At 43.4% G+C, this 20,942-nt stretch overlaps 1 protein-coding gene across 5 annotated transcripts in view; it reads right to left on the bottom strand.

Moving 5' to 3' along the window:
• The window catches only part of arl6 (ARF like GTPase 6), a 65,750-nt gene extending 47,457 nt beyond the window's left edge, over positions 1-18,293 (bottom strand). For 2 of the 5 annotated variants that reach the window (XM_070892910.1, XM_070892913.1), the window contains exons 1-3: positions 17,949-18,293; positions 9,521-9,662; positions 360-421 (exon numbers count right to left, since the gene is read on the bottom strand). In XM_070892910.1, coding sequence (XP_070749011.1) covers positions 360-421; positions 9,521-9,643 — 185 coding nt within the window. In that variant the 5' untranslated portion in view covers positions 9,644-9,662; positions 17,949-18,293. Of the gene's footprint in view, positions 1-359; positions 422-9,520; positions 9,663-15,756; positions 15,852-17,948 lie in introns of those variants that run through there. The other 3 variants (XM_070892911.1, XM_070892912.1, XM_070892915.1) reach the window with 3 other exon arrangements.
• Positions 18,294-20,942: the final 2,649 nt, after the last annotated feature.

Raw genomic sequence — 20,942 nt, 5'->3', positions numbered from 1 at the left:
ACAAGGTTATTAATTAACCCTTTCTCATTGCACAATACAAGATCTAAAATAGCCTGCTCCCTAGTAGGTTCCTCAACATACTGATAAGGAAACTATCTTGTTTACTTTCCATGAATTTGTCATCCACATTGGTTTGCCCAGTCTAAATGTAGATTAAGTCCCCCATGATTACCATATTACCCTTGTTACATGCGCCTCTAATTTCCCGATTTATATTCTTACCTGAAAACCACCAAGATGCTAACAGTACAATAGTTTGATCACTATTTACTTTTTTTAAAAAAAAACATTCGTTCTATTTCTTCCTATCTAGTAGACCAAACCAAACAGTGCAGTATGTAGTGAAAACACAATAGTACCCTGAAGTCTTGAAATTCTCTATGCTGAATCCAATGGTTGGAACAATGTCTTGTACTTGAGCCTGTAAAATAATGACACTGATCAGCACAGAATTTTTGGTTATAGTATAGGTCAAAACTCCAGTTCATGTTTTACATTTTCATTTTTTGTATATTGTATTCCAAGTAATTTAAATTTATACCCTTAAAAAATCTCATTACAAGATGAAACTACAATAGTTATTCAGATATTTTGTTTCCTCGAATTGTATTTTATTCTGGTCCATTTAAAGCAATATATTTCCTATATTACAAGTGACTATTATTCAAAAGCACTTCATTTGCTGCAAAGCAATTTGGGATGCCTTGAGGTTGTGAAAGGCGCTATTTAAATACAAGTCTTTCTTTCTTTATATAGCAGGGATGTTGCACAATTGGTGTGGCGGCTAGTCAGAATGTAGTTCCAATAAATAATTATTTCAGGTCAGCATTTAGAAAATAGCTGTGGTTGAGGACTCTGAATTTGGCATCTAGCACCCACTCTTCACTCCTGAGCACTGTACTCTTATCAAAAAAAAGACTTTAGAGCATTCAGCTGATAATCATCCAAGGACCCTGAAATTATGCTGTGGGCAATACTAGATGAATGTTGCAGTGGCATTAATCTGTTTAAAATAAATGGTTTAAGTGTCACTGCTAAAATAGAAGAGCGAGGGATATTAGATGACTGCATTAAGCATTTATCTGTTATTATGCCACGGTGCAATTTGAGGGGCTAGGTTTTATCTTAATTTTTTAACAGATAAATATTCATCCTTTAAAGAGGCAGTAAGCATTTTTTTTTAAATATGGGTACATGTATCATCACCCCTCTGGAGAGTACCTGTAAAGGTTATATGTAACTATAAAACCTCTATCAGTTAACATTGGCAGCATGACCATCAAAATCGATTAACGATATTAAAAGGTTGATTTCTGACCTTTGTAGACTAAAAGCAATGAAAATAAAGTCTGTCTAGTGTGATGCTTGTGCAACTCTCCACCAAGCATTTCAATTATGTATTTTTCATACAATATTTACTTGATTCCCACTTTCCCATTGTTCTCTTCAAAAGAATCAGTTGTTTCCATTAATACCTTTACCCCTCCCCCAATATCCTAGTGATGAAAATATCTATTGTTCCCATTATTAACATCTAAATATAAGAACATAAGAAATAGGAACAGGAGTAGGCCATTTGGCCCCTCGAGCCTGCTCCACCATTCAATAAGATCATGGCTGTTCTGATCATGGACTCAGCTCCACTTCCCTGTCCGCTCCCCATAACCCTTTACTCCCTTATAGCTCAAAAATCTGTCTATCTCCGCCTTAAATATATTCAATGACCCAACCTCCACAGCTTTCTGGGGCAGAGAATTCCACAGATTTACAACCCTCAGAAGAAATTTCTCATCTCAATTTTAAATTGGCGGCCCCTTATTCTAAGACTATGTCCCCTAGTTTTAGTTTACCCTATGAGTGGAAATATCCTCTCTGCATCCACCTTGTTGAGCCCCTTCATTATCTTAGAAGATCACCTCTCAGTCTTCTGAACTCCAATGTGTATAGGCCCAACCTATCCTCATAAGTCAACCCCCTCATCTCCGGAATCAATCTAGTGAACTTTCACTGAACAGCCTCGATGCAAGTATATCCTTCCTTAAATACGGAGACCAAAACTGTACGAAGTACTCCAGGTGTGACCTCATCAATACCCTGTACAGTTGTAGCAGGACTTCTCTGCTTTTATATTCTATCCCTCTGCAATAAAGGCCAACATTCCATTTGCCTGATTACTGCTGTACCTGCATACTAACTTTTACAAGGACCCCCAGGTATCTCTGTACTGCAGCACTTTGCAATTTTTCTCCATTTAAATTATAATTTGCTTTCTTATTATTTCTGCCAAAGTGAATAACCTCACATTTTCCCACATTATACTCCATCTACCAAATTTTTGCCCACTTACTTAGCCTGTCTATATCCCTTTGCATATTTTTTGTGTCCTCATCACAATTTGCTTTCCCATCCATCTTTGTATCATCTGCCGATATTGCCCTTGGAAAATATGAGACTTTCTATGGTGGGTGGGTAAACCAGTTTTTTTTTTTAAATATAAAAAGAAAATTAACTGGATTCTCTTCTGTATTGCTGTTCATTTTGGAGCATAAAATGGTTTTTCACCACCACCAGCTCAGAACTGTTGTTAAAAAAACAAAACTGAAACCGAAGTATCCTAAAAAAATCTTGCCACTTCTGTTTAAGACCCACCAATTTACCATAATTACTGTCATAGTATATGTGGTGGTAGGAGTTACAGGAAGGTAGCTCAGAGGTGGATACCATATTGAGGAGACCATTGTTTGAGCTGCTACTGAAGGATGGCGTCACTTTGCCTGCATATCAATTGCTTTAGTACTTTGAGTAAAACTAGCAGAAAAGTCCTGACTGATCCTCCAAAGTGCTGCTTAGCACAGGATTTTCCAATGGGTGCAAAACTGTATTCTTATCTAATTACAAGGAACTTGAGGACACAAAAGAGGCTAGATTGGAGGCTCTTTGAGTGAGATAGCTCAGAAGGAATCTCTTCCCTACATACATTCTTCAACAGCACCTAAAATACCCATGACCTCTACCACCTAGGACAAGGGCAGCAGGTGCAGGGGAACACCACCACCTGCAAGTTTCCCTCCAAGTCACACACCATCCTGAGTTGCAAATATATCGCTGTTCCTTTATCGTAGCTGGGTCAAAATCCTGGAACTCCCTACCTAACAGCACTGTGGGAGTACCTTCACCGCACAGACTGCCGCGGTTCAAGAAGGCGGCTCACCACCACCTTCTCAAGCGCAATTAGGGATGGGCAATAAATGCTGGCCTTGCCAGCGTCGCCCACATCCCGTGAACGAATAATAATTTTTAAAAAACATACACCTACTCACCTAGGTCTACAGACTGAGAAGGGCTTACCTAGACTTTTCTGACTGACTGCTTCAGAAGGCTGAGCTTGCACAAATATGTTGACTGTTGGTTGAAGATCTACAGCCACTTCTATCAGAAGAGCAGCAATACGTCTGTGCCACTGGATCTTTCAAAGCTGTATCAGGCGACGCTAGCCATATTGGACCTGCAGCTACTTATCATTGGATCAAGAGAGTGACTGATGCTCTATTCAGGAGGTATGCACAAGTCATATCCTACCCAAGAGAACCAAACAAGCAAAAAGAAAGAGAGCACCAGTTCTACAGATTGGCAGGGCTCCCACAGGTGCAAGGAGCAATTGATAGAATGCATCGGCCACTCAAAGTCCCATATGACAACCCTTTCAATACTCTGAATAGGAAAGGTTTCTATTAATGTCCTGCACACTTGCCTCTGAGTCAGAAGGGTGTGGGCTCAAGTCCCACTCCAGGGTCTTGAGCACATAAATCTAAGCTGACGCTCCTGTGCAGTGGTGAGGGAGTGCTCCACTGTCGGAGGTGCTGTCTTTCGGATGAGACGTTAGAGCAGACGGGGCCTCGGTTTTTCAGGTGGATGTAAAAGATCACATGGCACTATTTCAAAGAGCGGGGGTTGTTATCCCCGGTGTCCTGGCCAATATTTATCCCTCAATCAACATCACAACACGGATTATCTGGTCATTATCACATTGCTGTTTGTGGGAGCTTGCTGTGCTCAAATTGGCTGCTGCGTTTCCCACATTACAACAGTGACTACACTCCAAAAGTACTTCATTGGCTGTAAAGCGCTTTGAGACATCCAGTGGTCATGAAAGGCGCTATATAAATGCAAGTCTTTCTTTTTTATATAGTTTGCAATGTCAGTCATTAGCCTGCAAGTGAATGCCAGATATCCAGGAAGCTGTCGTGACTCTTTCATCATGTGACAATCTGCCATACCTGTCCTCACTGATGCATTAGTGAATCAGGGAGCCCTCATTGCTGCTTACACCCCCAAAGCTGCCTCAGACATCCTTACAGAAAAATGCTGTTCCCTTTTAACTGGTTGCACCAGAACCCAATTTCACTACCTCCTAGCAGCAGTAACTATATCAGGAATGGTATTACTGCTTCCATCCTTTATGTTTAATTAGGGACCTGCAGGAAAGTTGCAGCAGTTTAGCATTAAATTCACATGATTGGGTGGTATTCCTGCTCTACCGCTCAGCAGCTGACAGAAGAATTCTGTCATAGAATTCATAGAAATAGATCATAGTTTTCAAATATAACTGTCTGCCATTGGATAAAAGGGGCTTCCAGCTAGAGAGTGGAGGCTAAAGTTATGGTATGAAGTTATTGAAGTCAATATCAAGGCCACAGTGCTGCAGAGTGCCCAGGAAAAAGATGATGTGCCGTTCCCCAAACTTGCATTGAGCTTCAGTGGACAGTGTAGAAGGCCAAAGACAGCAATGTCAGAATGGTAGTGGAACCTTAGCATACCTTTTGCAGTAAATATATCCATTGCTTGCAATGTTAAACATTCTCTGCAAGCATAAGTTTATGCATTAAACATAACATAAGAATTAGAAACAGGAGTAGGCCATCTAGCCCCTCGAGCCTGCTCCGCCATTCAAAAAGATCATGGCTGATCTGGCCGTGAACTCAGCTCCACTTACCCGCTTGCTCCCCATAACCCTTAATTCCCTTATTGGTTAAAAATCAATCTATCTGTGATTTGAATACATTCAATGAGCTAGCCTCAACTGTTTCCTTGGGCAGAGAATTCCACAGATTCACAACCCTCTGGGAGAAGTAATTCTTTCTCAACTCTGTTTTAAATTGGCTCCCCTGTATTTTGAGGCTGTGCCCCCTAATTCTAGTCTCCACGACCAGTGGAAACAACCTCTCTGCCTCTATCTTGTCTATCCCTTTCATTATTTTAAATGTTTATATAAGATCACCCATCATCCTTCCGAACTCCAACAAGTAAAGACCCAGTCTACTCAATCTATCCTCATAAGGTAACCCCCTCATCTCCGGAATCAGCCTAGTGAATCGTCTCTGTACCCCCTCCAAGGCTAGTATATCCTTCCTTAAGTAAGGTGACCAAAACTGCACGCAGTACTCCAGGTGCGGCCTCACCAATACTCTGTACAGTTGCAGCAGGACTGCCCTGCTTTTGCACTCCATCCCTCTCGCAATGAAGGCCAACATTCCAACATAAAACAGAACATTCATTGGCAGATCTACTATGCCTAATTAAAAACTGACCAGTGTTTGATGAATGATTACCATAGTTCTAACCAAATTAAAACAGATGTTACAAATCACATTGTAAGTCAGCATTTCAGACCTCAGAAATGCACTGCAATGCACCCTCTCATTTTTGAGCTGGGTGATATTAGTTTTTAATCTCTCGGTCATTCTGTCTCCATCCCTACCGTTTACCCCTTCTTGTTTTAAGAAAATTAGAGGTCGGGCCGCCGAGGCGCGGGGCAGGGGGGGACGGACTCCGGATTTCGGAACATTTTCCGGTTTCCAGAAGACCCCGCCACGGATCGGCCCGGTGTCCGGAACATTCTGAATTTTGGAACTCCGGATTTCGGACGCTCAACCTGTAGTAGAACAATAGATTCTGCATTGAAATTCAAATAGATTTGTACACCATATATATTTGGTGTAGGACAGAGTAAAATTCATGCAAAGACATGTGTTTACCACAGATGGTCAGTTGGAAGGGCACCACTAGAATGTAAAACCACAGAATTTCAGTATCATACCAGCTACAATGTAACATTTGAAATGAATACACAATGAAACATTATTTTTTATGTATTTAAATATTGAATCACTCAAACCAGATAATCTCCTGAAGTTGATGTACATATTTTGATGTAATTCGTGTTATTAAATAGGATATATGTCAGTAAGGATAGAATAAAAAGATTATTATGCAATTAAAAATCCTAAAAATCCTATGCAATTAAGAATCCTAAAAATTCTACATTCAATCACTGGTTTTGGCAACTGGAATGCGAAAAATCCCTGCAGCATTCCTGGTCTGGGGAGGAAATACTTCCAAAGGTTCCACCACTTTATACTAATGTCTACTTCTTTGATAAAATTAAAGACAGAATTTCACCCATGAGATGATGACAAGATTGGGTTAGTAAACGATGCCTCACATGATGAAATAGCCTGACGGAATCACTGCCGAGGGTCATATACAAAGACTGGCCACTTGGAAGAGGCAACAGAAGGATTCTGCTACACAAGGGCTGCTGGTACTTCAATAAGAATCAGCATCTTCAGAAGAGGAAGGGGAAAAATTAAAATGAATCCATTTGATAGATAGAACTAATGTATGTCTCAAATTCATCATTCTCTTCCTGTGCAAAATTTGATAAGAGGATGTTATTTGAAGTGAGATCTTGTTTCAATTGTGCTTAATCTTCACTGCAGAAATGCCAAAATCTGGATAGTTAGGACTAAGGTTGCTTATAAATGCGGGAGTACTTTTTGTTTCTCCACAGTAAATAACAACACTTTACACTGGGTTAAGGATTTTCATTTTAAATTTGCATGAAAAGTTATTTCAAAAATATGGAAAAGCAAAAACACAAAGTATCAGACAATGTAACCACCAATTTTACAACTGCAATAATGCCTTATTTTCAGAAGATCCAAGCATATACGGGGAAAGAAAACAGAGAACTAGCGATGAGAAAAATTTAAAAAAAAGGAAATGAGTAAAGAAGAGAAAGAACTTGCATTTATACAGCATTTCATGACCTCGGGACGTCCCAAAGCGCTTTACAGCCAATACCTTCGAAATGTAGTCACTGTTGTAGGGGCCAAGTTTCGGCCTGAGTTGCTCCTGTTTTTTTGGAACAACTGGTTTAGAATGGAGTATCTTAGAAATTGCAATTCTCGGCATTTAGTTTGCTCCAGTTCTAGTCAGTTAGAACAGTTTCACTTTGGAACAGAATTTTCTTTTCAAAAGGGGGCGTGTCCAGCCACTTACGCCCGTTTTGAAAGTTTAGGCAGTGAAAACTAACTCCAAACTAACATGGAATGGAGTAAGTGTAGATTTTTGTATGCTCAGAAAAACCTTGTCTACACTTAGAAAATCAGGCGTAGGTTACAAATCAGGTGTAGGGAATGGAGGGGTTTAAAGGGAAGTTTACAAGCATTAAACACTTCAATTTTACAAAAAGAGTCATCGTCAATAATAAATGATAAATATATTAATAAATCAACCAATAAATCAGGGGGTGGGGGGGGAAGAGGGGGTGGGGGGCAAGAGGGGGTGGGGGGGGAAGAGGGGGTGGGGGGGGAAGTGGGGGGGGAAGAGGGGGAAGAGGGGGAAGAGGGGGAAGAGGGGGAAGAGGGGGAAGAGGGGGAAGAGGGGGAGGGGGAAGAGGGGGAGGGGGAAGAGGGGGAGGGGGAAGAGGGGGAGGGGGAAGAGGGGGAGGGGGAAGAGGGGGAGGGGGAAGAGGGGGAGGGGGAAGAGGGGGAGGGGGAAGAGGGGGAGGGGGAAGAGGGGGAGGGGGAAGAGGGGGAGGGGGAAGAGGGAAGAGGGGGAGGGGGAAGAGGGGGAGGGGGAAGAGGGGGAGGGGGAAGAGGGGGAGGGGGAAGAGGGGGAAGAGGGGGAGGGGGAAGAGGGGGAGGGGGAAGAGGAAGAGGGGGGGGAGAGGGGGGGGGGAAGAGGGGGGGGAAGAGGGGGGGGGAGGGGGAGAAAATGGAGTGAGGAGAGGGGGACAGAGAGAAGGGAGGGAGGAGAGCGGGGGGGGAGAGGAGGGAGGAGGGGAGGGGGGAAGAGAGGAGGGAGGGAGGGGAGGGGGGAGAGAGAAGGGAGGGAGGGGAGGGGGGAGAGAAGGGAGGGAGGGGAGGGGGGGAGAAGAGAGAGAGAGAAGGGAGAGAGAGAGAGAGAGAGAGAGAGAGAGAGAGAGAGAGAGAGAGAGAGAGAGAGAGAGAAAGAAAGGAGAGGGAGGCTGAACGGGCCGGGCCCAAGTCTTCGAGCTTAGACTTATCGGATTGACAGGTAGGTGGCGTCAGGAGCGCGGGTCGGGGTGGAGGGAAGGGGGGTCGGTCGGTCGGGAGGGGGGCGGGGGAGATCGGTCGGGGGGGAAGATCGGGAGCGAAGGTCGGGGGGGGGGGGAGCGGAGGTCGGGGTGGGAGCGGGAGTCAAGTCGGGTCCGGTCCAGAGGAAGCAGGAGCTGGGTGTGGAAGGAGCCTTATCGATGCAGCCCCAGTGAGGCCATTCGGCCAGGGCTAGGGGCTGCGTGCATCTGTCCCCTCCCACACAGTTTTGGGCGCCTGGAGCTACTGCACATGCGCGCCCCCTATAGCGCGCCTGTGCAGAGGTCCCGGCACTGTTTTCAGCGCAGGGACCTGGCTCCGCCCCCCACAGCTCGTGCTGCGCTGCGCCCAGCTCCAGAGGACCTGCAGGGAGCTGGAGAATAGGTAAGTTTTTTTTAGGCGCACTTTGTGGCACAAAAAACGGGCGTCCAGGTCGGGGCTGCGCTGTTCTAGGCGCGGCCCGAAACTTGGGCCCGTAATGTTGGAAACACAATAGCTAATTTGCGCACAGCAAGGCCCCACAAACAGGAATGTGATAATCACCAGATAACCTGTTTCAGTGTTGTTGGTTGAGGAATAAATATTGGTCAGGACACAGGAGGGAAATTCCCTGCTCTTCTTCGAAATAGTGCCATGGGATCTTTTATGTCCACCCGAGAGAGCAGACGGGGCCTCGGTTTAACATCTCATCCGAAAGATGGCACTTCCGACAGTGCAGCACTCCCTCAGCACTGCACTGGAGTGTCAGCCGGGATTATGTGCTCACGTCCCTGGAGTGGGACTCCGAGGCAAGAATGCTACCACTGAACCACAGCTGATAGCGGAGGATGAGGCAAATAAATACAAAATCAAATCAAAGTACAGAGTGTAAAAACAAAGAAAAATAGTAAAATCAAGAAAGAGATTATTAAAAAAAGCATAAGTAGAAAGAGGGGCAGAGGAATAAAATGTATACAAAGAGCAGCCATAGGAGAAAATAAGATTATTTGAATACGGAAGTTACAGAGTTGAAAGAATAAGAGATTATAATTTGCAGGAAGAGACAAGTTACAGACTGGTACTAACTTAGTTTCATTTTACATGGCAGACACCAGTCAAACAATTTAGAAAAAAAAACTTACGTTTGAAGGCTTTAGACAATTAATTATAGTTGTTTTCCCACTATTGTCCAGCCCCAGACATAACACATGAACCTCCTTCTTCTTTAGACCAAGCCAGCCAGCTAATTTGTCAAATAGCCCCATGATTTCGACTCCAGCCGATCTAATTAAAATTAGAAGGGTTGAATTTTACAATGTAGTGAAAGGGCTTCAGAACAAATTATTCCTTTGTTAATTACAAGATATTTATAAACAAATTCTCTTCATTAAGTAGTTTCCACTCATAAAAAGGAAGTAAATAAGCAGAGTTCAAATGAAGGATTGCTGTATTATTGTAACTATGGTGGTTTAATGGATTACCGAGGAGTAACCTGACATTGTAGCAGAAGCTGGTTTAATTGGGTAATAGCATGAGCAGACTACAGTCACGGATTACTCTGCAAGAGCTTGAAATAATGCCACCCTTGAAACACATCTGTACCTTTGGAATGCTTTTTGATCAAATAAAAATGTTATTTCTTTTAATATTTTAATTAAACATAATTGAATCAGAAATACTTCAGAAAAAAAATTTGCTGGAATGCTTTGAGGATGTAACGAACAGGGTGGATAAAGGGGAACCAGTGGATGTGGTGTATTTGGACTTCCAGAAGTCATTTGACAAGGTGCCACATAAAAGGTTACTGCACAAGATAAAAGTTCATGGGGTTGGGGGTAATATATTAGCATGGATAGAGGAATGGCTAACTAACAGAAAACAGAGAGTCGAGATCAATGGTTCATTCTCTGGTTGGCAACCAGTAACTAGTGGGGTGCCGCAGGGATCAGTGCTGGGACCCCAACTATTTACAATCTATATTACTGACTTGGAAGAAGGGACTGAGTTAACGTAGCCAAGTTTGCTGACGATACAAAGATGGGAGGAAAAGCAACGTGTGAGGTGGACACAAAAAATCTGCAAAGGACATAGACAGGCTAAGTGAGTGGGCAAAAATTTGGCAGATAGAATATAATGTTGGAAAGAGTGAGGTCATGCACCTTGACAGAAAAAAAATCAAAGAGCAAGTTATTATTTAAATGGAGAAAGATTGCAAAGTGCTGCAGTACAGCAGGACCTGGGGGTACTTGTGCATGAAACACAAAAGATTAGTATGCAGGTGCAGCAAGTGATCAGTAAGTTGGTAACCACCTCATGTCCTCCAAAATATCAGGCTTTTCTTACAAAAGGCAAAAGCAGTCTCTATTGTGCTATATTATGCATAGAGGGATGTATAACAGCACAAGCCATTCTGAGGTAAAATATACCAGCTCATCTTTCTGACACAGTTTAACCATTAAAGGCTACTTGGGAACAAAATTGCTTGGATGCATTGGTGATCATTTTCCAACAGTCTATCGACTCAGGATCAGTTCCTATGGACTGGAGGGTAGCTAATGTAACACCACTTTTTAAAAAGGGAGGGAGAGAGAAAGCGGGTAATTATAGACCGGTTAGCCTGACATCAGTGGTGGAGAAAATGTTGGAATCAATTATTAAGAATGAAAGCATTTGGAAAGCAGTGACAGGATCGGTCCAAGTCAGCATGGATTATGAAAGGGAAATCATACTTGACAAATCTTCTGGAATTTTTTGAGGATGTAACTAGTTGAGTGGACAAGGAAGAACCAGTGGATGTGGTGTATTTGGACTTTCAAAAGGCTTTTGACAAAGTCCCACACAAGAGATTGGTGTGCAAAATCAAAGCACATGGTATTGGGGGTAATATACTGACGTGGATTGAGAACTGGTTGGCAGACAGGAAGCAGAGAGTCGGGATAAACGGGTCCTTTTCAGAATGGCAGGCAGTGATTAGTGGAGTGCCGCAGGACTCAGTGCTGGGACCCCAGCTCTTTACAAAATACATCAATGATTTGGATGAAGGAATTGAGTGTAGTATGTTCAAAGTTTGCAGATAACACTAAACTGGGTGGTGGTGTGAGCTGTCAGGGGAACGCTAAGAGACTGCAGGATGATTTAGACAGGTTAGGTGAGTGGGCAAATGCATGGCAAATGCAGTATAATGTGGATAAATGTGAGGTTATCCACTTTGGGGGCAAAAACATGAAGACAGAATATTATCTGAATGGTGGCAGATTAGGAAAAGGGGAGGTGCAACAAGACCTGGGTGTCATGGTTCACAGATATTGAAAGTTGGCATACAGGTGCAGCAGGCGATAAAGAAGGCAAATGGTATGTTGGCCTTAACAGCTCGGGGATTTGAGTATAGGAGCAGGGAGGTCTTACTGCAGTTGTACAGGGCCTTGGTGAGGCCTCACCTGGAATATTGTGTTCAATTTTGGTCTCCTAACCTGAGGAAGGACATTCTTGCTATTGAGGGAGTGCAGTGAAGGTTCACCAGACTGATTCCCGGGATGGCCGGACTGACCGGACTGACACATGAGGAGAGACTGGATCAACTGGGCCTTTTACATTGGAGTTTAGAAAGATGAGAGGGGGTCTCATAGAAACATACAAGATTCTGACGGGACGGGACAGGGTAGATGCGGGTAGATTGTTCCCGATGTTGGGGAAGTCCAGAACCAGGGGACACAGTCTTAGGATAAGGGGTAGGTCATTTAGGACTGAGACGAGGAGGAACTTATTCACTCAGAGTTGTTAACCTGTGGAATTCCCTGCTGCAGAGAGTTGTTGATGCCAGTTCATTGGATATATTCAAGAGGGAGTTAGATATGGCCCTTACGGCTAAAGGGATCAAGGGGTATGGAGAGAAAGCAGGAAAGGGGTACTGAGAGAATGATCAGCCATGATCTTATCGAATGGTGGTGCAGGCTCGAAGGGCCTACTCCTGCACCTATTTTCTATGTTTCTATGTTCTATGTTTCTAAAAGATAGCCATCCGTGGCTAACTAAAGAAATAATGGACGGTATCCAATTAAAAACAAGGGCATACAAAGTGGCCAAAACTAGTAGGAGGGCAGAAGATAGGGAAGCTTTTAAAAGCCAACAAAGAATGACTAAAAAAATGATTAAGAAAGGGAAGATAGACTATGAAACTTGCACAAAACATAAAGATAGCAAGAGTTTTTATAGTTATATAAAAAGGAAAAGAATGGCTAAAGTAAATGTTAGTCCCTTAGAGGACGAGATCGGGGAATTAGTAATGGGGAACATGGAGATGGCAGAAACTCTGAACAAATATTTTGTATCTGTCTTTACAGTAGAGGACACTATCCACTGTTGGGATATTGTTAGTCATAGGGCTATAGGGGGTGGGGGCGGGGGGAGGAACTTAACACAAACACAATCACTAAGGAGGTGGTACTCAGTAAGATAATGGGACTAAAGGCAGATAAATCCCCTGGACCTGATGGCTTGCATCCTAGGGTCTTAAGAGAAGTAGCGGCAGGGATTGTGGATGCACTGGTTGTAATTTACCAAAATTCCCTGGATTCTGGGGAGGTTCCAGCAGATTGGAAAATTGCAAATGTAATGCCCCTATTTAAAAAAGGAGGCAGACAAAAAGCAGAAAACTATAGACCAGGTAGCCTGACATCTGTGGTTGTGAAAATGTTGGAGTCCATTGTTAAAGAAGTAGTAGCAGGACATTTGCCTCAGTGCAGCTATCATGGCTTCCCCAGAGTCTGTAGACTGGGGAGGAAAGAGTAAATAAACAAAAAATAGATTTGGGTCTGAAATGGGGGTGGGGAAAAGGGAAGAGTATTTGTTCCATAGCCTTGCTTTTAAGACAGAAGTAGGTCAGCTGTTGTGAAGTGTGGCTGGCAAGGGAAAGTAACCGATTGCCTGTGGCAAAAGAAAAAAAAACAGATCAGCCATGATCTTATTGAATGGCGGAGCAGGCTCGAGGGGCTAGATGGCCTACTCCTGTTCCTAATTCTTATAATTCGGTCAGGCAGTCAGAATGGATTTCTGAAGGGGAAGTCATGTTTGACAAATTTGCTGGAATTCTTTGAAGATGTAACGAACAGGGTGGATAAAGGGGAACCAGTGGATGTGGTGTATTTGAACTTCCAGAAGGCATTTGACAAGGTGCCACATAAAAGGTTACTGCACAAGATAAAAGTTCACGGGGTTGGGGGTAATATATTAGCATAGATAGAGGATTGGCTAACGAACAAGAAACAGAGAGTCGGGATAAATGGTTCATTCTTGGGTTTGGAATCAGTAACCAGTGGGGTGCCGCAGGGATCAGTGCTGGGACCCCAACTATTTACAATCTATATTAACGAATTGGAAGAAGGGACCAAGTGTAATGTAGACAAGTTTGCTGATGATACAAAGATGGAAGGAAAAGCAATGTGTAAGGAGGACATAAAAAAATCTGCAAAAGGACGTAGACAGGCTAAGTGAGTGGACAAAAATTTGGCAGATGGAGCATAATGTTGGAAAGTGTGAGGTCATGCAGCTTGACAGAAAAAAATCAAAGAGCAAGTTATTATTTAAATGGAGAAAGATTGCAAAGTGCTGCAGTACAGCAGGACCTGAAGGTACTTGTGCATGAAACACAAAAGGTTAGTATGCAGGTACAGCAAGTGGTCAGTAAGGCCAATGGAATCTTGGTCTTTATCGCAAAGGGGATGGAGTATAATAGCAGAGAAGTCTTGCTACAGTTATGCAGGGTATTGGTGAGGCCACACCTGGAATACTGCGTGCAGCTTTGGTTTCCATATTTACGAAAGGATATACTTGTTTTGGAGGCAATTCAAAGAAGGTTCACTAGGTTGATCCTGGGGGATGAAGGGGTTGACTTATGAGGAAAGGCCTCTGCTCATTGGAATTCAGAAGAATGAGAGATGATCTTATCGAAACGTATAAGATTATGAGGAGGCTTGACAAGGTGGATGCAGAGAGAATGTTTCCACTGATGGGGGAAGACTAGAACTAGGGGGCATAATCTTAGAATAAGTGGCTGCCCATTTAAAACTGAGATGAGGAGAAATTTCTTCTCTCAGAGGGTTGTAAATCTGTGGAATTCGCTGCCTCAGAGAGATGTGGAAGCTGGGACATTGAATAAATTTAAGTCAGAGATAGACAGTTTCTTAACCGATAAGGGAATAAGGGGTTATGGGGAGCGGGCAGGGAAGTGGACCTGAGTCCATGATCGGATCAGCCAAGATCGTATTAAATGGCGGAGCAGGCTCGAGGGGTTGTATGGCCTACTCCTGCTCCTATTTCTTATGTTCTTAACCGAAAGATTTGGTGCAAGTTGTGAGATTAATGCATTAGAAGGATTATTTTTTTTATAAGTTTGTTCACAGTACTTTAGCAAAAAAAATTGTTTTGCTGACAGCAGGAATGGCCATTTTGTGGTTACTAGTCAAGTTGCTACTGGAAAAAAAATTACAAGGCAATTCTTGGAAAAATTCTAGGTTTCCATGGAATAAGCTTTCATCTACAAACAGGATCCCTGCTCAGGCAAAGACAAAATATATAACATGGCCATAAGCAATGTATTACAAATATCTCAGAAAATGAGACTAACTAGATAACTCATTCAAAAGTTTCTCACTCACAAGTTGTCAACCTGGCAAGCGGAAATATTTGGCATGCAACTCACTTCTCGTGATCATATATCCTATTTACATCATTCTCGTCACTGCTCTCAATATCGCACAACCATCATCACAACCACTATCATTATTGTATTGGCATGGTCACATAAAAAGTGGAATTTGATGCAACCTACAGATTAAAACCTAATGAAATTAGTAAAGCTAGGCTTGTATTCTTTTTTACAATGGAACACAAAGAAACATTATAATTTCCCACAAATTAGTGAATGTAATTGAAGGGACTTGACACTGTTATCATTCATCATCATCAACATAAGGAACATTTCCCACCATTGTCATTCAGCCTGAAGCAAAGGGCAGATAATGACTATCAAACCTACTACTGTCAGATCTGACATATTAAAGTGTGATTCACTGATATGTATCTGTACTTTTTAAAAAATGGGGCTGCAACCTTTTTTGTTCAGAGTAACCATGTGAAGAGAGCGTATTTTTACAACAATATTATATTTCTATTGGTATGATGCATCATAGTAACAAAGTGATAATCCCAAGCAGTTTCCTCTGATATTCTTGATAATAAAACTGCACAAATATTTGACTGCTTTTGCCTAGTTGAAACCATATTACTAATGTTCTAAATAGAATATAATATGGGCCCAAATTTCCCCAACCCCTTTTTCCTCGCCGACTTTGTGCGCTCAAAACTGTGCCAAAAAACTTACTAACAATTCTGGCCGCTCTGCTGTGTGTCCCGGGTCTTGGCACGGCGTTTCTCATGGAGTGGGGCGCAGAGCTACAGTGCCGAAAACAGTGCCAGCAGTTGTCTGTATGCGCAATAGAGCGTTCGCGCACGCGCAGTAACTCCTCCCATGATGATGATGCCTGCAGCGTGGGACTCAACACATCCCATCCCTATCCCGGGGCGAGCCTGCCGCACAGGCTGGCCACTGCCTTCCCTGCGCTGAGGGCTACAAGAAACAGGTGGGGTGGGGGGGTGGGGAAGAAAGAGTTTTGATCGGGATCGGGATCGGGATCGGGGGGGGGGGACGGACAGGGGAAGAGAAGAGTTTTGATCTGGGGCAGGGGGGGCGGGAAGAAAGAATCTTCAAAGATTTTCCAGTACTTTACTATCTAGCTATCTTTACAAAAAATTCCATATCCGCAGTATCTTACAGCTCACCCACTACTGCATAGAATTCTAAAATATTACTAATTATCAGTCACACTACGCAATGCTGAACACCAAAATTTAAGTTTATATTTTGACATGCTTTTTTTGTTAAGTCTAATGTTTTAAATTTCTAAACCTAGTCAGGGTAATTCTTTGGTGCTGCAGAAGTCAAAATCCAATGTGGTGTGATACCACACATGCATCCATTAGGCGAGAGCGTTGGTGCTCTTGATCTATTATTTACAAAGAAAACCCTCCCCTTACTTAAGTGGCCCCTATACTTCAGCCTTCATTACAAGATCATTTTTATTCTTGTAAAAACCCCATACTCAGGCAGATGGCACCTACACCCTGTCCAGTCTCGCTGCTTGGGATTAAAAAAAAAACTAGCATTCCTATAATGACACTGTCATTTGGAGACTACCTGCGCTGATTTCTTAACTCTCCGCAAGGGATTTCTGTGCGGCCACATACGCTGGCCTAAGTTAGTTTGGAGCTGTCCAAACTGGCTTAAATGGCCAAAACAGGCGTAGGTGGCTGGTAACGCCCCCTTTTGAAAAAAAAACTAAAACAAATCCTAACTAACTCACTTACACTGGCAGAAATTTAACGTGCAGAATGGGGATTTTTAAGATACTCCAGAAAAATCAAGTTGCTCCAAAAAAAAGAGCAACTCCTGGTCAAATTTGGGCCCATTATCACCATGCATGTTAGCAACACCCAACTCTACCTCACCACCACCTCTCTCGATCCCTTCACTGCTCTGATTTATCTGTTCGTCTGACATCTAGTCCTAGAAGAGCAGCAATTTTTCCAACTAAATATTGGGAAGACCAAAGCCATTTCCTTCAGTCCCTACCACAAACTCCGTTCCTTTGCCACTGACTCCATCCCTCTCCCTGGCAATTGTCTGAGGCTGAACTCAGCAGTTCGCAACTTTGGAATCCTATCTGACCTTGAGCTAAGCTTTGGATCCTATATCCTCTCCGGTATCAAGATCTAAACCTTTAGACTCGACCATTCCAATGTTCTCATGGCTGGCCTCCAACCTTGGGCCCTCTGTAAACTTGAGCTTATCCAAAACTCTGCTTGTATCCTAATTTGCACCAAGTTCTATTCACTCATCACTCCTCTGCTCACTGACCTACATTGACTTCTGGTCCGGAAATTCTCATCTTGGTTTTCAAATCCCTCCATGGTCTCAACTCTCCCTATCTCTGTAACTTCTTTCGGCTCTACAACTGACAGAGATGTCTGCAATGCTCCAATTCGAGCCACTTGCACATTCTTGATTTTCACTGCTCCACTATTGGTGGTTATGACTTCAGCTGCCCAAGCCCAAAAGGTCTGCAATTCCCTCCTCAAACTTTCAAGACACTTCTTACAACTTATCTCTTTTGTCACCTGTCCTATTATCTCCTAATGTGGCTCAATGTTAAATTTTGTTTGATAACATTCCTGTGAAGCACCTTGGGACGTTTTAGTAGTTTAAAGGGGCTATATAAATGCAAGTTGCTGTAATGACAGTGAGGATGATGGTGATGTAATTGATTGTGATAGCAATGGTTAATGTTTGGCTAATAATAGTGACAGTTGCAGTGATGGTGGGACAAGTGATGAGTGTTAGTGGTATTATGACTATGACAATAATGAATATTGCTGATAGAGGAGTTCCCCAGTCTGAATGGCAAGTCTTGGTGCTACCCCCAAACACCCCCATCCATCATCCATCCTAATACTTACCCACTGCTGCTCTTTCAAGGAATTGCTCGGAGGCAACTGGTCCTTTTCTGCTCAGCCTTTCGCCCCTCAAAGGAGCTGCAGCGTTTCCTGCGCCTCTCACCCTCTCTGAGCAACCAAGATCACTAACTCTACTGGAATCCTGGCATTCCTGAAAGTAGCAACATCTCCTCCTCAGAAGAAGAAAAACAAAAGGGATACGAGTCACAGAGAGCAGTGGGTGAGTACACGCATGCTCGCTGGGTGTAGCTGGGCACCGTGTGAGCCGGCGGTGCACAATGTCTATTTACAGCCGGGGCCCTGGTTGCTAAGCTGAGACCGTAACCTGCAGGCAAAGCAAGCCGCGCTTCCGGTCACACCGCCGGATGTGCCGTCACAAAGGGGGTGGGCCAATCAGCATCGCGGCAGCAGCGTCACACACCCCTTGCCGGCAGCGGACCCGGAGCCGTCTGTGGTTCCTGCCCCTATCCCTCACCAACCGGGGAACACCGCCTCACGGTGAGATCCGCGGCGCAGCTGTGCTGCCGCTCGACAGAGAACAGAAAACCAGCAGAGGCGGGGGAGAGCTCTCCCAACTGTGTGGACACCTCCGCGGGCGCCGTCCACCTCGCTCTGCAGCAGCGGCTCTTCACTGGGCAGAGTGGAGCTCCCTGCTCCCGGTGCTGAGTGGTTGGAGATTATTGCAATCCTCAGCGTGCACTTGTAGCAGCACCTCGTCTACTCTCTCTTCTGAGAGACCGACCAAAACTGTCCCTCTTCTATTCGTCTCTGAGCATGTCATAATAAGTCTGTAGCTGCAGCATACTGACTGAGGGTGTGCAATACGTGGGGCCAATATTCTGTTTTGTATTGCCTCCCCACTTTTTACCTGACCATCAAAGACTCTGGATTGACCTGATGGAACACCCGTGTCTCATTGCTAGAAAAAGCAAGCAGTATTAAGACAAATGCACTTCCATATCTTTTTTTATTTGCCCAAATGCTATTTCTGGTAGTTTCGCAACCTCATTAAGTACAGCCCTCAGTTAATGTGGCTAAAGAGAGGAAAGGGGAGGGAGGAGGAGGAGGAGGAGGCAGATATACACTTGTGACAGATCCAACTTCTCCAAGAAGGAAGAAGGGTTAAACTTCCAGAACTTAATATATTAATATTGAACAGTGCAGCTACATGGCCTGGAACAAGGTTTACCCCTAAAACTTACGGTTGAGAATAGAGGGAAACATTCCCATTGCAAATCTTAACCAACAACAACTTGTATTTATATAGTGCCTTTAATGTAGTGCCTCTTCAAAACCTCCAAAGAAAAACAAAACATTTTCCAGAAACACCCAATTGTAAAACTTGTATTTGCAGTCTAGCAGAAAGTATGAAGAGCACTGGTGTCTGTGGTCATGTCAACCCTCTTGCTATGATGGCATAGCTGCAATCTTGTGGAGGCTCTTACCACAAATAACTTCAAGGTCAGGCACAAGAAAGGAACAATTAAATTAGGCATGTTGCTCCATAATGAGGCCATTTCCTTCCAGTAGCTTATGACAAATTATTGTACAACACGTTTCCCACTCCCTTCAGATCCAACACTATCACTAGAACCCTGCCATGCTTGTTAAAATCCAATACAAACCAATCCTGTAAGAATTATCCCTTCACAACCTGGAACTCCCCACAGGCATTTCTCAAACTTTTATTCAATACTGTGCTCCTTGTCATCAGATGACATAGAAAAATAATGTAAATTCTAGTAACATGACCTGAGCCACCCACCCACAGTAGAGGACACTAACAATATTCCAACTGTGGATAGTCATGGGGCGGGGGATGAACTTAACACAATCACAATCACTAAGGAGATGGTACTCAGTAAGATAATGGGACTAAAGGCAGATAAATCCCCTGGACCTGATGGCTTGCATCCTAGGGCAGCCATGATTTTATCGAATGGTGGTGCAGGCTCGAAGGGCCGAATGGCCTACTCCTGCACTTATTTTCTATGATACAATGTTTCTATGTCTTAGAAACATAAAAATTTACAGCACAGAAGGAGGCCATTCCGGCCCATCATATCCGCGCTGGCGGACAAAGAGCCACACGGCCCTTGGTCAGCAACCCTAAAGGTTACATATAAACCCATGAACAATGATGGAAAGGCAAAGAGCACCCAGCCTGTTAGGTGTTAAGTTCTAAACACCACTCGGAGTCCGTTAACCTTAAAGTAAATGCAGTTTTTTATTAATAAAAGATACAAGCCGGCAGGGGAGCTATCCTTGAAGGAATGCTCAAAGAAACTGCCAGAGACATCTTATACAGTTTCAGATTATAGTTACGCAAGTTACAATTAATATGTGCTGATTGATTAATACATGATTGATTGGTACAGCGCTTCCTCCAATCTGGCTTCTATATGCCTTAATTGGTAATTCCAGATACATGTTGTTATGATTCTTTTTATTTAACTCTTGTTATACATTTCAAATTCAATGTTATCTGTGTCTGTGCCCAGCTCCCAAGGCATTTATGAATTGGAACATCTGCTCCTCTGTGGAAGGCATCCCACACATGCTTTCCACAATCTGAAAAACAGGCTGTGGGATCCATTTTAAAAACCTGTTAACTCCATTTTAAAACATCCCAATTATTATTATGGATTGTAATTACGATTTGTTATCTGCCCTTTCAGTCCCGCCTGTTGGTCCCTGATTATTTCTAAATAATCAGCTGACCACATTTCTGTTCTGAGCCATCTGCTGGAAATGGTGATATCAAGTCCATATCCTTGGGTCGCTCATAGTTCCGTCTTTTAACGGAGTCTTTACATGCTACCCCTGACCATTTCCCTGGGATATTGGCACGCCACTTATATTTGTTTTTGTACATACAGAGCATAAGCTCGGGGGTCTTAGTTGTTGCCCTAACGCATTACAAAGTCATTCGCTTCCCTATCATGCCTACATTACATAGTTAACAAGGCTTTTTGCTGTTCGGCTAGAACCACGCGG

Source organism: Pristiophorus japonicus, chromosome 11 (genome assembly GCF_044704955.1).
Source record: "Pristiophorus japonicus isolate sPriJap1 chromosome 11, sPriJap1.hap1, whole genome shotgun sequence".
NCBI classification, from domain to species: Eukaryota; Metazoa; Chordata; class Chondrichthyes; family Pristiophoridae; genus Pristiophorus; species Pristiophorus japonicus.
Note: the sequence above shows the minus strand (reverse complement) of the source record. Positions and strands in the feature narration are given on the sequence as shown.